The 14,097-nt window shown below is 47.3% G+C and overlaps 1 protein-coding gene across 8 annotated transcripts in view; it reads left to right on the top strand.

Moving 5' to 3' along the window:
• The window catches only part of agap1 (ArfGAP with GTPase domain, ankyrin repeat and PH domain 1), a 245,605-nt gene that overhangs the window by 48,600 nt on the left and 182,908 nt on the right, over positions 1 to 14,097 (top strand). For 2 of the 8 annotated variants that reach the window (XM_071330511.1, XM_071330509.1), the window contains exon 1: positions 7,887 to 10,023. The exons of 3 other annotated variants lie outside the window; for them this stretch is intronic. In XM_071330511.1, the coding sequence (XP_071186612.1) occupies positions 8,727 to 10,023 (1,297 nt within the window). In that variant the 5' untranslated portion in view covers positions 7,887 to 8,726. Of the gene's footprint in view, positions 1 to 7,885; positions 10,024 to 14,097 lie in introns of those variants that run through there. 3 more of the 8 variants (XM_071330508.1, XM_071330512.1, XM_071330513.1) reach the window with 2 other exon arrangements.

Raw genomic sequence — 14,097 nt, forward strand, 5'->3', positions numbered from 1 at the left:
GTTTTAACAGTGATGATGGGGGGTACCAGCAGGAGAGAGGAGGAGATTATCTCACTACTAGTAGTAATACAGCTGTGTTTTAACAGTGATGATGGGGTACCAGCAGGAGAGAGGAGGAGATTATCTCACTACTAGTAGTAATACAGCTGTGTTTTAACAGTGATGATGGGGGTACCAGCAGGAGAGAGGAGATTATCTCACTACTAGTAATACAGCTGTGTTTTAACAGTGATGATGGGGGGTACTAGCAGGAGAGAGAAGGAGATTATCTCACTACTAGTAGTAATACAGCTGTGTTTTAACAGTGATGGTGGGGTACCAGCAGGAGAGAGGAGGAGATTATCTCACTACGAGTAGTAATACAGCTGTGTTTTAACAGTGATGATGGGGGTACCAGGCAGCACAAACACATGTACGATGCCACACAGCAATTTGATTAATGCCAGTTTGCAGGATGTGAGTTTGGTTTGTGTGTGTGTGTGTGTGTGTGTGTGTGTGTGTGTGTGTGTGTGTGTGTGTGTGTGTGTGCGTGCACCTCGTATAATCAGTCATGTCTCTGCACTGCTGTCTGCAGAGGGGGCTGTCGTATACATATTTGATGTGTGTGGCAGAGAGGGTGAACGTGTGGGGAGGAGGGACTTGTCACACAGCAGAGGAGTGTGGATAGAGAGAATCCTAGAAGCTCTGTTTCCCCAGTGCTGCATGGCCACTTCCCATTGGGTCTGGTACAACCTCCTGATCCTAGTAACGTACTGACCCACTAAACTCCTTTCTATCCCAATCAACATGTACTTGTTATTCAGCCATAAGGATGTCAGCCGGGCCGCCTGCCCTGAGAGGAGAGCGTTCAGAGATCAACACACAACTCCTCCCCCTAGAAGACATTGTGCGACGTTGTTATCTATGGCTCTTTAGGTTCTTCATCATCATCAGCCTCGCTCCAACCCTGCCCTGCAGCAGACATATGTCTGTGTGGGGTGGTGATGGTGTGATAGTGAGGAGGAGGAGGATGCTGAATGAACCATGGCTGGTGGCAGTGATAAGGCTCCACTCCAGGGAATTGTAGAGGATTAGGGTCTATACGGGCCTGTTGAAAGACCTTATTAGTGGCTCTAACAGATCGTCTGTCCAACACACATGTCACGGGACTCTGTTGGACCAATTATCCCAGTCCTCCCAGTCCTTAAGGGTGTGTGTGGGGGGGGGGGGGGGGGTTTGTTAATTTGCTTCAAGAATGGTGTGTTGCTGACTCTTCACTTTTAACCTATCAAGGGACAGGCAGTTTTTCTCTCTCCGTATCTCTCTCACTTAATCTCTGTCTGTTTCACCCCTCCCTCCCTCCCTCCCTCCCTCCCTCCTCCCTCCCTCCCTCCCTCCCTCCCTCCCTCCCTCTCTCTTTCTCATGTTTTACACTCTTCTCCACACTGCTCTGTTCTCTTGGTCCGGTGTTCTCTCAATCTCTCAATTACCTCTCAGCCTGAGTTAACAATGCAGAGCTGTGTATTGGTTCTGCACCTGTGTTCTCATACATACACACACACACACAGATCGTGTCCCTATCAGGCTCCGACATGGAGGAATATTCCCAACACTGGGCTAATCAAATTGCCGTCTCCGGGCTACTAGAGCTGTCTGCTAAAGTGGGATTTTCTCACTAAGCCTTTTATCTGAGATGAAAGTCTCCCTCCCCAAGGGCCACTGCCGCACCGTGGAGTTTTAACGCTTACACACACACACAGGCCGGCAGAGAGAGAGAGAGAGAGAGAGAGAGGGGGAGAGAGAGAGGTGGGGGGGGGGATCAGTAACACTATGTTTCTCAAGAACCCATGATGCACTGCAAGTCAGCTTTCTTTTTTTAAATGACAAATGTGCACAGTTAAAATGAAGAGGATCACACATCTAATCACCTACAATACACTACATGGCCAACAGTATGTGGACACAGTCCATCTCATTCCAAAATCATTGGCATTAATATGGAGTTGGTCCCCCCTTTGCTGCTATAACAGCCTCCACTCTTCTGGGAAGGCTTTCCACTTGATGTTGGAACATTTCTGCGGGGTCTTGCTTCCATTCCGCCACGAGCGCTGGTCGGGCACGGATGTTAAACGATTAGGCTTGGTTCAGTCTGCATTCCAATTCATCCCAAAGGTGTCAAGTTCTTCCACATCGATCTCAACAAACCATTTTTATATGGACCTCGCTTTGCGCATAGGGGCATTGTTATGCTGAAACAGGAAAGGGCCTATCCCAAACTGTTGCCACAAAGTTGGAAGTACAGAATCGTCTAGAATGTAAGTGTATGCTGTAGCGTTAAGATTTCCCTTCACTGGAACTAGGGAGCCTAGCCTGAATCATGAAAAACAGCCCCAGACCATTATTCCTCCTCCACCAAACTTTACAGTTGGCACTATGCATTGGGGCAGGTAGCGCTCTCTTGCCATCCGCCAAACCCAGATTCTTCCGTTGGACTGCCAGATGGTGAAGCATGATTCATCACTTCAGAGAACGCGTTTCCACTGCTCCAGAGTCCAATGGCAGCGAGCTTTACATCACTCCAACTGACACTTGGCATTGCGCATGGTGATATTACGATTGTGTGCAGCTGCTCGACCATGGAAACCCATTTCATGAAGCTCCCGACGAACATTTGTCGACAAACAGTTATTGTGCTGACGTTGCTTCCAGAGGCAGTTTGGAACTCGGTAGTGGGTGTTGAGTGATTTTTACGCGCTTCAGCTCTTGGCGGTACTGTTCTGTGAGCTTGTGTGGCCTATCACTTTGCGGCTGAGTCGTTGTTGCTCCTAGACCTTTTCACTTCACAATAACAACACTTACAGTTGACCGGGACAGCTGGACAGAAATTTGACGAAATGACTTGTTGGATAGGTGGCATCCTATGACGGTGCCACGTTCAATGTCACTGAGCTCTTCAGTAAGAGCCATTCTACTGCCAATGTTTGTCTATGGAGATTGCATGGCTGTGTGCTCAATTTGATTGACCTGTCAGAAAATGTCGGAATACACTAATTTGAAGGGGTGTCCACATACTTTTGTCCATATCGTGTATTTAGTGCCTTATCTAAAAACGTTGGTCTGTCAGTTTTATAAAGAAGATGCCTTTTGCTGAGCTTTGGGACGCGTCACACAAACAGCTCATCATATGTATTTTTCACTACATTGTCAACATTCCCAAAGAAGAAGGGCATACTATATTGTGGTGGAGGGCATAGTGTACACTCCTGCCTACAGGACAGGTGTAACACTCCCACCCCCCTATCCTCTCCACTCCCTTCCTTCTCCTGCACACTTCAAACATTATTTCATTGAGTCAGCTTCCATGGTCTGGGCCGCAATGATCAAACCCCTTCGTCTTTTAATACTATGAATAAGTACAGCACAGTCTGTACTGTCTCTGAGAATCTACACACACACACACACACACACACACTTTGAGATGGATATATTTGTATTGTTTCAGCATGCGTACCACCAACTGTGCTGTGGATGTGTGCTCCAGGTGTGTTATTTGGGAGAGATCAGGCCTAGACCGAACCCTGTGTTCTCAGATAAGAGGGGTAGACGATGTAATCCTTGACAAAATATTCCAAGTGCTTCGAGCATTTTTGGAATTGGGAGCCCGATTCATTTCAGATTATGTAACGTTGTAAAAAAATGATGTCGGACAAAGTGTCTGTGAAAGTCATTACGTTGCTTGGCTGCAGTGCAGATGGTGGTGTCCTGTCAGTGTAGTGGTGTCCTGTCAGATGGTGGTGTCCTGTCAGTGTTACCTCCTGATATTGTCGTCACTGACCATGCTGTTGTCTTGGAACTCAAATGGTGAATTTCAAATCCACCAAAATGCTGACAATTGATTGAGACTAGACTTCAGGTACTGCATGCAGATGGCAGCATTGTCACAATAGAGAGTCACTCTGTTACTTTCTTCCTCAGCCTGCTTTGCTGTTGTAGAACACGCCCAGCCTCAGGTTCATGGTAGCTACTAGCTTAATAAGTGAAATACATTTTTTTCGGCTTAATATAATATATTTTTGATGCCATGCTTGAATCGCTGGCCTATCGGTTGTTTTTACACCCCTGTTAAAGCGTCTAGCTGCTTGTGATGGCCAGGGCTGGGCTGTGATGAAAGTGTGATGAGGTGTGTTTGAAATCAGTGGGTTCTTTGCAGACAATACGGTTGGGTGTGTACTGTACCTTCTCTCTCTGCCTGGCTGCCACGTGGGAGTGTTCACCGCAGCTGCGCTCACCCAATAGGTTTAAAGCTCTTCAATTATTTCCGAGATGAACGGTCGCCTGGCTGGTGGGACTGGAGCGCTTTGTCGCTGTCAAAATGGCAGCGGTGACAGTGATGTAGAAAAGTGCAACTTAACAATAACCTTTATGCTTTTAAAGCTAGCAATCAAACCAGTCAATTGAATGTGGTGTTTCTGTCTGTTACAAATAGGCTCTATGACTTGGAAACACAGTGGTTTGAAGGCGTTGGCAGTCTGGTCAAGCTGTAGGCTGACTGGACCTGTTAATGTTGCATAGGTTTATGTTCCTCTCTTCAATAAAAGTGAGGAGAGACAGAGGGGAATGAAAGGACTAGCAGGGAGAAAGATGAAGACGTCCCGTGTGTGTGTGTGTGTGTGCATGTGTGTGTGTGGACGGACACAGGGCATATAGGAGCTGATCAACTTGCTGTAATCTCCCTTGATGTAAATAATGATCCATAAATGTCAAGCAGAGAGAAGTTGAAAGAGAAAGGAAGACGAGGGGGATTTAGGGTTGAGATAAGGAAGGTAATCTCCAACACCAGCACCTTCCCTTGAGAACAGGGGGAGGCTGTGGAAACTGGGTGAGGGAGGCTGTGGGAAATGGGTGAGGGAGAAGGAGGGGGGTAATGGAGAGGTGAGGTGAAAGGGTGAGGGGGGGAAAGGGTGGGGGAGAGGAGGAAACGGGAGGGGAGGAGGAAGGGCGAAGGTGGGAGAGAGGGCAAAAGGCGAGGGAGTGTGGGGAGAGGTGAAAGGGTGAGGGAGAGGATGAAAGAGCTGTTGACTGGAGGCTGGGAGAAGTGCTTAATTGAACATCTTGTGTGTGTGACTGCCAAGGCATGAACGTTCTATTACATGCTGACCAAACCGCCTGTGTGGCGTGAGAGAGCATTGCAAAATAAATGTACACATATACATGTTATTCAATAATTTCATCCAAACTGCTCGTGTGCGTCAACGGACGTCTGTGTAGCCAGGCGGTAAAATAGAACTTGGGAGAGGCGGGACTTGCAACCATCTACTCATTGTTTTTTATGAGCACATACCCATGTGTGTCATTTAAAAAATGAACGATGTCCACACTCCAGTCCAGTTGGTGGCGGTAATGCACCTTAAAGTTGGTTGCCAACCGCCATATAAGATCCACAGAAGAAGAATGAGGAGAGATTCATCAAAGAAAAGTAGCTAAAAACGTACTAGGTTTCCCCTTTTACCTGTGCATTAATTGTCGGAGTAGAGGACACACGATTTTGTGTCACTCAAAATTGTACAAAGATCCAGCAAGGACCATTATGCATTTCAGGTAAAAAAACAGCCCAATGTTTATCTCTCAGGATGAATTAGCTAGCAACAGCAAGCTAGCTAAATGTTCATGAATGTTTCATGTGTTTCAAACTCTCCCCAAATGAATGTAGTTGGTAAAACAAGGTTGTCCACTATCAGCATATCTATTTATTATGGCCATTGAAATGTTGGCTCTTAAAATCAGATCCAACAATAATATAGAGGGGCTAGAAAGCCAGGGCTTAAGAACAAACGTGTCATTGTACGCTGACGACTCAAGTTCCCTCTTAAATACGCAATCTATATCCCTGCACAGCCTCATAGAGGATCTAGATCATTTTTCTAACCTCAGGATTACAACCAAACTATGATAAGTGGACCATATTACATATTGGATCACAAAAAAATACTACTTTGACATTACCATGTAGTTGACCAATAAAATGGTCTGACGTTGAAGTGGTCATACTCGGTATTCATATCCCTAAAGAAGTAAAGGAACTTACTACAATTTTTTTTTAACAGAAAATTAGCAAAAATAGATAAGGTCTTGCTACCATGGAAAGTTTGATTTGTGGAAAAATCACCCTGATTAATTCTTTAGTCATATCCCAGTTTACCTATTTACTTATGGCCCTGCTTACCCTGAAAAGTTAAAATTATTTGAGCAAAAAATATTTAACTTTATTTCGAACGGCAAGCCAGACAAAATTAAATGTGCTTATTTATATAATGTATAATAATTACAATTATTAAAGCATCAATCAACTAATGTTAACTGTTTATTCTGGGCCTTCCTTTCCTGTAGCGGTCCTCATGAGAGCCAGTTTCATCATTGCACATGATGGTTTTTGCGACTGCACTTGAAGAAATTCTCAATGTTTTTGAAATTTTCCGGATTGACTGACCTTCATGTCTTAAAGTAATGATGGACTGTCATTTCTCTTTGCTTATTTGAGCTGTTCTTGCCATAATATGGACTTGGTATCTTTTACCAAATAGGGCTATCTTCTGTATACCACCCCTACCTTGTCACAACACAACTGATTGGCTCAAATGCATTAAGAAGGAAAGAAATTCCACAGATTAACTTTGAAATTGAGGCACACCTGTTAATTGAAATGCATTCCAGGTAACTACCTCATGAAGTTGGTTGAGAGAATGCCAAGAGTGTGCAAAGCTGTCAAGGCAAAGGGTGGCTACTTTGAAGAATCTGAAATATAAAATATATTTTGATTTGTTTAACACTTTTTGTGGTTACTACATGATTCCATATGTGTCATTTCATAGTTTTGATGTCTTCACTATTATTCTACAATGTAGAAAATAGTAAAAATAAAGAAAAACCCTTGAACGAATAGGTGTGTCCAAACTTTTGACAGGTACTATGAACGCTTCTGGTGGGGATAGACACAATCAACATACGCGCCGATTCGGTTTGGTCAAGAAGTTGTACAGTTGTACAGTAAGTTAGTTTAGCTCAGTGCATGACAAACTATGATTCTAACCGTGAACGATTGGACGTATCAATTAGCATATTTGATAAGGGTTCACTTTTGACAATTCTTCTCAAGGACTGTACCCAGTTATATTAGTGGTTTGTTTTGTTTTCATTGTAGACTTGTTTTTCAGGCTTCTGACAAATTGGTTGACTAGAATAGCCTTGAAGCAATACAGCTACATTCTGCAATGTCCACACAATATCTGTCGGCAGTGAGCACAGCTCTTTTGAATATTGATGTGTTTGGAATTGTTATCAGTCTGTTGTAGTCATTGTTATCATTCCATAGTTTAACTTTTTCGTAATATCACTTTCGTTCATCCTTATGGCGCTTGTAGTATCGATGGGGCAGCCCAGGTGGGTTTACAGATCCTGATGGACAGAGAGAAAAGCACAAGCCACACCCCTACATGAGAACCACTGAGATGCTGCAAATCCCGGAGTGGAATTTCCCAATGTTTGTTTTGAGCAACCTGATAGCCTTGTGTTGATAACCGTGTCCAATCGACCTTGGATGTAGGTGAAATCAATGCCACAATGTCTCATTTTCTCCCGGTGGATGTTTTATCTCTGAATGAACCAGACTGTTCTTAGTAGGTGTATATATACAGTATAAGCCTAGTTCCTATGTAAATACACAGTTGTTACACATATTTAAAATTCTTAATTGAAACACGGTTTTTGTTTATTGTAGAGGCCTGTGCAACCCTAAATTACTCTTAATATCTGAATAAACCGTTTTGAAACGCCAGCAATCCGTCTGAATTCGTTCCATTCCATGTTTCAAATCCGATTCGTGTTTTGCTTCTAATCCTGGGTTCTTGCTGGGTGATCCGTGTCCCTCTTGAGTGTGAAGTGAGGAGAGAGGTGGAGGGGGGGAAAGGATATGAGACCGTGGCTACGTTTCCTCGCGTTCTCAGGATAGCGGTGTGTGAGTGAGGGATTGGGGAAGCTTGGTTTTGGCTATAAATCCCCCCATTTCAATCACAATCGGACACTGGGGTTGAAAACAAAACCACTAAATCAAGGCAAGCTGGCTTCGCTGCGCGAGATGCGCGCGAACACAATGGGAGACAACGCACTCACTTCGCTTGGAGGAATACAGCGTTGTAATAATATTATTCTACAATAATGGGAATACTGTCGTGGTCGATCTTGAAGCAATACGCCCGGACACTCTGCTGCCTGAACCAGGAATATTTATAGATTTGTTTGCTGTGAAAACAAATTACTCTGTAAGCGACTGCAGTCTCGTAAAGAACCGTGGGCATTTTTTGCACAAGCGATGCATTTTGAGAGGGAGGGAAGCCGGACATTCCCTAAATGAAGACGCCGTGCTTGTTTAGTTGCTACATTACATTTGTTGCCAGTTTATAAATCCACCGGGATGTGAAAGGAATTCATTTCCTGCGTCGAATTCTCATGCCTTTTTGCACATCTGGATAAGTAAATTTGTTTTGATATTTAATATTAGTTTAGTAGTGTAACTAATTTATTATAGTACTCGTTTAATTATAGTATTATTACAAATAGCCTGCTATTACTTCCTTATTACTAGACGACATCAAAGGACCAGTGTCTGGAAGTCATTTTTCCATTCAAAGTAACGTCTGTCCCACTCGTGTAGCCTATTCAGTAGCTCCCATTTCAGTTCGTGTCCCTGGAGAATGTACCTTGACGGTAATATAGAAAGGATGGAGCGAGGAACGCCACAAAGGAAGACAGTGTACCGGATCTCTCTCACCTTGGTAAAGAAAGAGAGCCTGGAAGAGGAGGATGGGGTTAGCTGCGGGAGCTCTGGACCACGACGTCTCGAGAACCCCAAAGTGGGCGCTTACCGTCGCGAGGTCTCCTCCGAGCTCCAGAGGAGTTGTCTGCTGGAGGAGCTGAAAGAAGTTGAGGATGAAAGCGACGAGTTCCACTCACACAACTACATGAGAAATTTCAGGACATTCAGCACCGGACAATTAGAACTTGGAAGGCTTAAAATTAAAAAGGCGCATCAGTTGCATAAAGAGTTGAAGGAAACTGCCACTAGCCCCTCCACAGAGCATGGTAACAACAGCCAGGCCTCAGAGGAGACCATGTCACCACAGAGTCAGAAGAAATCACAGGGGATAAGCTGGACACAGGAAAGCGCAGAAACTGACTCGAGGCTTAAGGGGGATATTTGCACGGAGACTGAAAAAGCCTTGACAACATCTGCTTCCAACGGTGAGAATGGGAGTGTTGATAAGAAGACAAGGCTTCTGAAAGCCAAGAGCACAGAGGACAAGGGCAGTGATGCTCCAACTAATGGGGACGGGGGTAAGGACAAGTTGTGTGCGTCCAAAAGTAACGGAAGAGCCGTCAAGGCCTCTCCCGAGACCCCGCCACTGAAGAGCCACCCCAGCCTGCTTCGCCGGAGCTTCAGTTTCCGCCACTGGACGGGTGGCAACCTGCTCCGCGTCCGGGCCCTCTCCAAAGACAAGCACCACAGCAGCTCCGGGTGCATCGGCCGCGGGGAAGGAACAGCCGGGGACGACAACCAGACCCCCCAGTCCACAGTCCTCCAAAACCCGGCTTACGACGAGACGGGACCGCCTAAACGAAACACGTTAGAAGTCGGGGCTGTGCTTAACAAGACTGACTCAATGACGGAGCTGAGCCGCTGGGAACGAGCGAGAGGCAAAAACCGCACATTGGACAACAGCGATCTGATCACTCTTTCCATGAAGAGTGTGTCAGAGAAGGAGGGGTTTCTGAGAGGCACCGGCTCCCGCTCCAGTGGCTCGGACCGGCGGCTGGTCAGGTTCTTCAGCGGCATCTTCTCCAGGAAGGATGGAGGGATGGTGTCTACCTCCACGCCGGTGGGCAGCCCCAGCACTAACCGCTCCCTCAGGAAGGGGAAGAGGAGCGGCCCCATGGCCTACTCCCAGTCCAGCACAGAGAGTGTTAACGGAGGAGGAGGCCTGTCGTCAGAGGGTAAAGGATGCTTTTCTTTAAACACTCACACACACACACACACCAGTTGTAGCTACAGTGTCCTTTCAGATATGCCCAAAAGGGTCCACGGATTGTTTTTGGCCTGCGCCTCTCCCCTCTCTCTGCCTCTCTCTCTGCCTTCCTCTACATCTCTCTGTCTCTCTGCTGTTTGTAGAGCTGAGGGGTGAAGGGCCAGGATACCTCTCTGTTTGACGTAGAAGACCATTATTTGTTTAGGACAGGAGGGTGATGTTTCTCCTGTCTCTCTGATGCCTGCTACTGGCGTTTATCTTTCATTATAGTCTACTGCTGTTGTCTGAGGTTCATATAGTCTACTGCTGTTGTCTGAGGTTCATATGGTCTACTGCTGTTGTCTGAGGTTCATATGGTCTACTGCTGTTGTCTGAGGTTCATATAGTCTACTGCTGTTGTCTGAGGTTCATATGGTCTACTGCTGTTGTCTGAGGTTCATATAGTCTACTGCTGTTGTCTGAGGTTCATATAGTCTACTGCTGTTGTCTGAGGTTCATATAGTCTGCTGCTGTTGCCTGAGGTTCATATAGTCTACTGCTGTTGTCTGAGGTTCATATAGTCTACTGCTGTTGTCTGAGGTTCATATAGTCTACTGCTGTTGTCTGAGGTTCATATAGTCTACTGCTGTTGCCTGAGGTTCATATAGTCTACTGCTGTTGTCTGAGGTTCATATGGTCTACCGCTGTTGCCTGAGGTTCATATGGTCTACCGCTGTTGCCTGAGGTTCATATGGTCTGCCGCTGTTGCCTGAGGTTCATATAGTCTGCCGCTGTTGCCTGAGGTTCATATAGTCTGCCGCTGTTGCCTGAGGTTCATATAGTCTGCTGTTGTTGCCTGAGGTTCATATAGTCTGCTGCTGTTGCCTGAGGTTCATATAGTCTACTGCTGTTGTCTGAGGTTCATATAGTCTACTGCTGTTGTCTGAGGTTCATATAGTCTACTGCTGTTGTCTGAGGTTCATATAGTCTACTGCTGTTGTCTGAGGTTCATATGGGCTACTGCTGTTGTCTGAGGTTCATATGGGCTACTGCTGTTGTCTGAGGTTCATATAGTCTACTGCTGTTGTCTGAGGTTCATATAGTCTACCGCTGTTGTCTGAGGTTCATATGGTCTACTGCTGTTGCCTGAGGTTCATATAGTCTACTGCTGTTGTCTGAGGTTCATATAGTCTACTGCTGTTGTCTGAGGTTCATATGGTCTACTGCTGTTGTCTGAGGTTCATATAGTCTACTGCTGTTGTCTGAGGTGTCTGTGGCTTGTAGGAAGGCTGGCAGTTCTTCAGTTTATCTACATACATCTGTGAGGGAAAATGTGCAGGTGGCACAAACATGAAGAGAAGGATGTTTTAATCCATAACTACCGACTGATTCATCTGCTTGCTTTATCTCTCCCTCACACACTCCACACACTCCAAACACTCCACACACACACCTCTGCATCCTCTTCCACTTGTGGAAAGTGTGATATGATAGAGGAAGTGTGTTCCATTTAGAGCTGGCGACTCACTTTAGTCTTCCTCTGTCTGTATGGCCAGAGGCCCTCTCTGACTGGCTGGCTGGATGGCTGACTGCAGAACCCTAAACACATCAGGCTCTTGACTCCCTGTATTGTTATTGGCCAGTTCCCTCTTCAAGGGGGTCTCAGGAATTCCGGCAATGTGGATGCCCCCCTAGCCGTATCAGGGACGGTGTCATCAAAATCCATTAAATCTCCCTGTGGCCTCTCCCAGCCCCACCTCCCTCTGGCCCCACCCACACACCCTAACCCAACTCCCAGCCCCACCCACACCCTAACCCAACTCCCAGCCCCACCCACACCCTAACCCAACTTCCTGCCCCACCCACACCCTAACCCAACTCCCAGCCCCACCTCCCTCAGGCCCCACCCACACCCTAACCCAACACCCAGCCCCTCCTCCCTCTGGCCCCACCCACACCCTAGCCCAACACCCAGCCCCACCTCCCTCTGGCCCCATCCACACCCTAACCCAACACTCAGCCCCACCTCCCTCTGGCCCCATCCACACCCTAACCCAACACCCATCCACACCCTAACCCAGCCCCACCTCCCTCTGGCACCACCCACACAATAACCCAACACTCAGCCCCACCTCCCTCTGGCCCCATCCACACCCTAACCCAGCCCCATCCACACCCTAACCCAACACCCAGCCCCATCCACACCCTAACCCAACACCCAGCCCCATCCACACCCTAACCCAGCACCCAGCCCCACTTCCCTCTGGCCCCACCCACACCCTAACCCAACACTCAGCCACACCTCCCTGTGGCCCCATCCACACCCTAACCCAACACTCAGTCCCACCTCCCTCTGGCCCCACCCACACCCTAACCCAACTCCCAGCCCCACCTCCCTCTGGCCCCACCCACACCCTAACCCAACAATCAGCCACACCTCCCTGTGGCCCCATTCACACCCTAACCCAACACTCAGTCCCACCTCCCTCTGGCCCCATCCACACCCTAACCCAACTCCTAGCCCCACCTCCCTCTGGCCCCACCCACACCCTAACCCAACACTCAGCCCCACGTCCCTTTAACTGGTTAATGGTGACAGGTATGGGTGTGTGTATATGGAAGGCAGGTTATAGAGGGAGGGAATGTGTGTGTTAGGGGTGTATGACCTACATCCACAGCCATGCAGAAGTAATGTGAAGGACATGCGTGTCAAAAGGCAGCCTGGTGAGTGTTTAAAAAAAATAATATATACCCAGAGGAGTCGTTCCTCTCTCCTACTCACTCTCACAGAGGAGTCGTTCCTCTCTCCTACTCACTCTCACAGAGGAGTCGTTCCTCTCTCCTACTCACTCTCACTGAGGAGTCGTTCCTCTCTCCTACTCACTCTCACAGAGGAGTCGTTCCTCTCTCCTACTCACTCTCACAGAGGAGTCGTTCCTCTCTCCTACTCACTCTCACAGAGGAGTCGTTCCTCTCTCCTACTCACTCTCACTGAGGAGTCGTTCCTCTCTCCTACTCACTCTCACAGAGGAGTCGTTCCTCTCCTACTCACTCTCACTGAGGAGTCGTTCCTCTCTCCTACTGACTCTCACAGAGCTTCGTGCAGATAAACAGTCATTTACTCAGTCACTCTCTGAGCTTCACTCTGATATATTACTAGGTCACATATTACTCACTCATCTATTTTGTTACACACACACACACACACACACACACACACACACACACACACACACACACACACACACACACACACACACACACACACACACACACACACACACACACACACACACACACACACACACACACACACACACACACATCAGAGGGGCTCATTTGACTTGCAGCTCAGTGCCTGTTAACTGGCTGAGATGAAGCTAGTCTTTTTAGTTACAGCTCCTTTGATCTCTCTCTCTCCTGAGCACCCTCTTCTTTTTCTCTCTTTTGTCTCTCTTTCTCTTCTCTCTCACTCACCCTGAACACACACACACACTGTGACTACTGCAGTGGTGTTATCTGAGACCCACTCCCACAATGGGTATAATAGGAGTAATATCCAGTTAGGACTGTGGCCAGGGGGGATTGATGTTGATTAGTGTTGGTTCTACTAGATTCCTGCAGCTGTCATCTCCACTAGTTTGGTCTGGCTCTCTTCTGTTCCGGGGAGGATCTCCACTAGTTTGGTCTGGCTCTCTTCTGTTCTGGGGAGGATCTCCACTAGTTTGGTCTGGCTCTCTTCTGTTCCGGGGAGGTTCTCCACTAGTTTGGCCTGGCTCTCTTCTGTTCCGGGGAGGTTCTCCACTAGTTTGGCCTGGCTCTCTTCTGTTCCGGGGAGGATCTCCACTAGTTTGGCCTGGCTCTCTTCTGTTCCGGGGAGGATCTCCACTAGTTTGGCCTGGCTCTCTTCTGTTCTGGGGAGGATCTCCACTAGTTTGGTCTGGCTCTCTTCTGTTCTGGGGAGGATCTCCACTAGTTTGGCCTGGCTCTCTTCTGTTCCGGGGAGGATCTCCACTAGTTTGGCCTGGCTCTCTTCTGTTCCGGGGAGGTTCTCCACTAGTTT

This window comes from Salvelinus alpinus, chromosome 10, assembly GCF_045679555.1.
Source record: "Salvelinus alpinus chromosome 10, SLU_Salpinus.1, whole genome shotgun sequence".
NCBI classification, from domain to species: domain Eukaryota; kingdom Metazoa; phylum Chordata; class Actinopteri; order Salmoniformes; family Salmonidae; genus Salvelinus; species Salvelinus alpinus.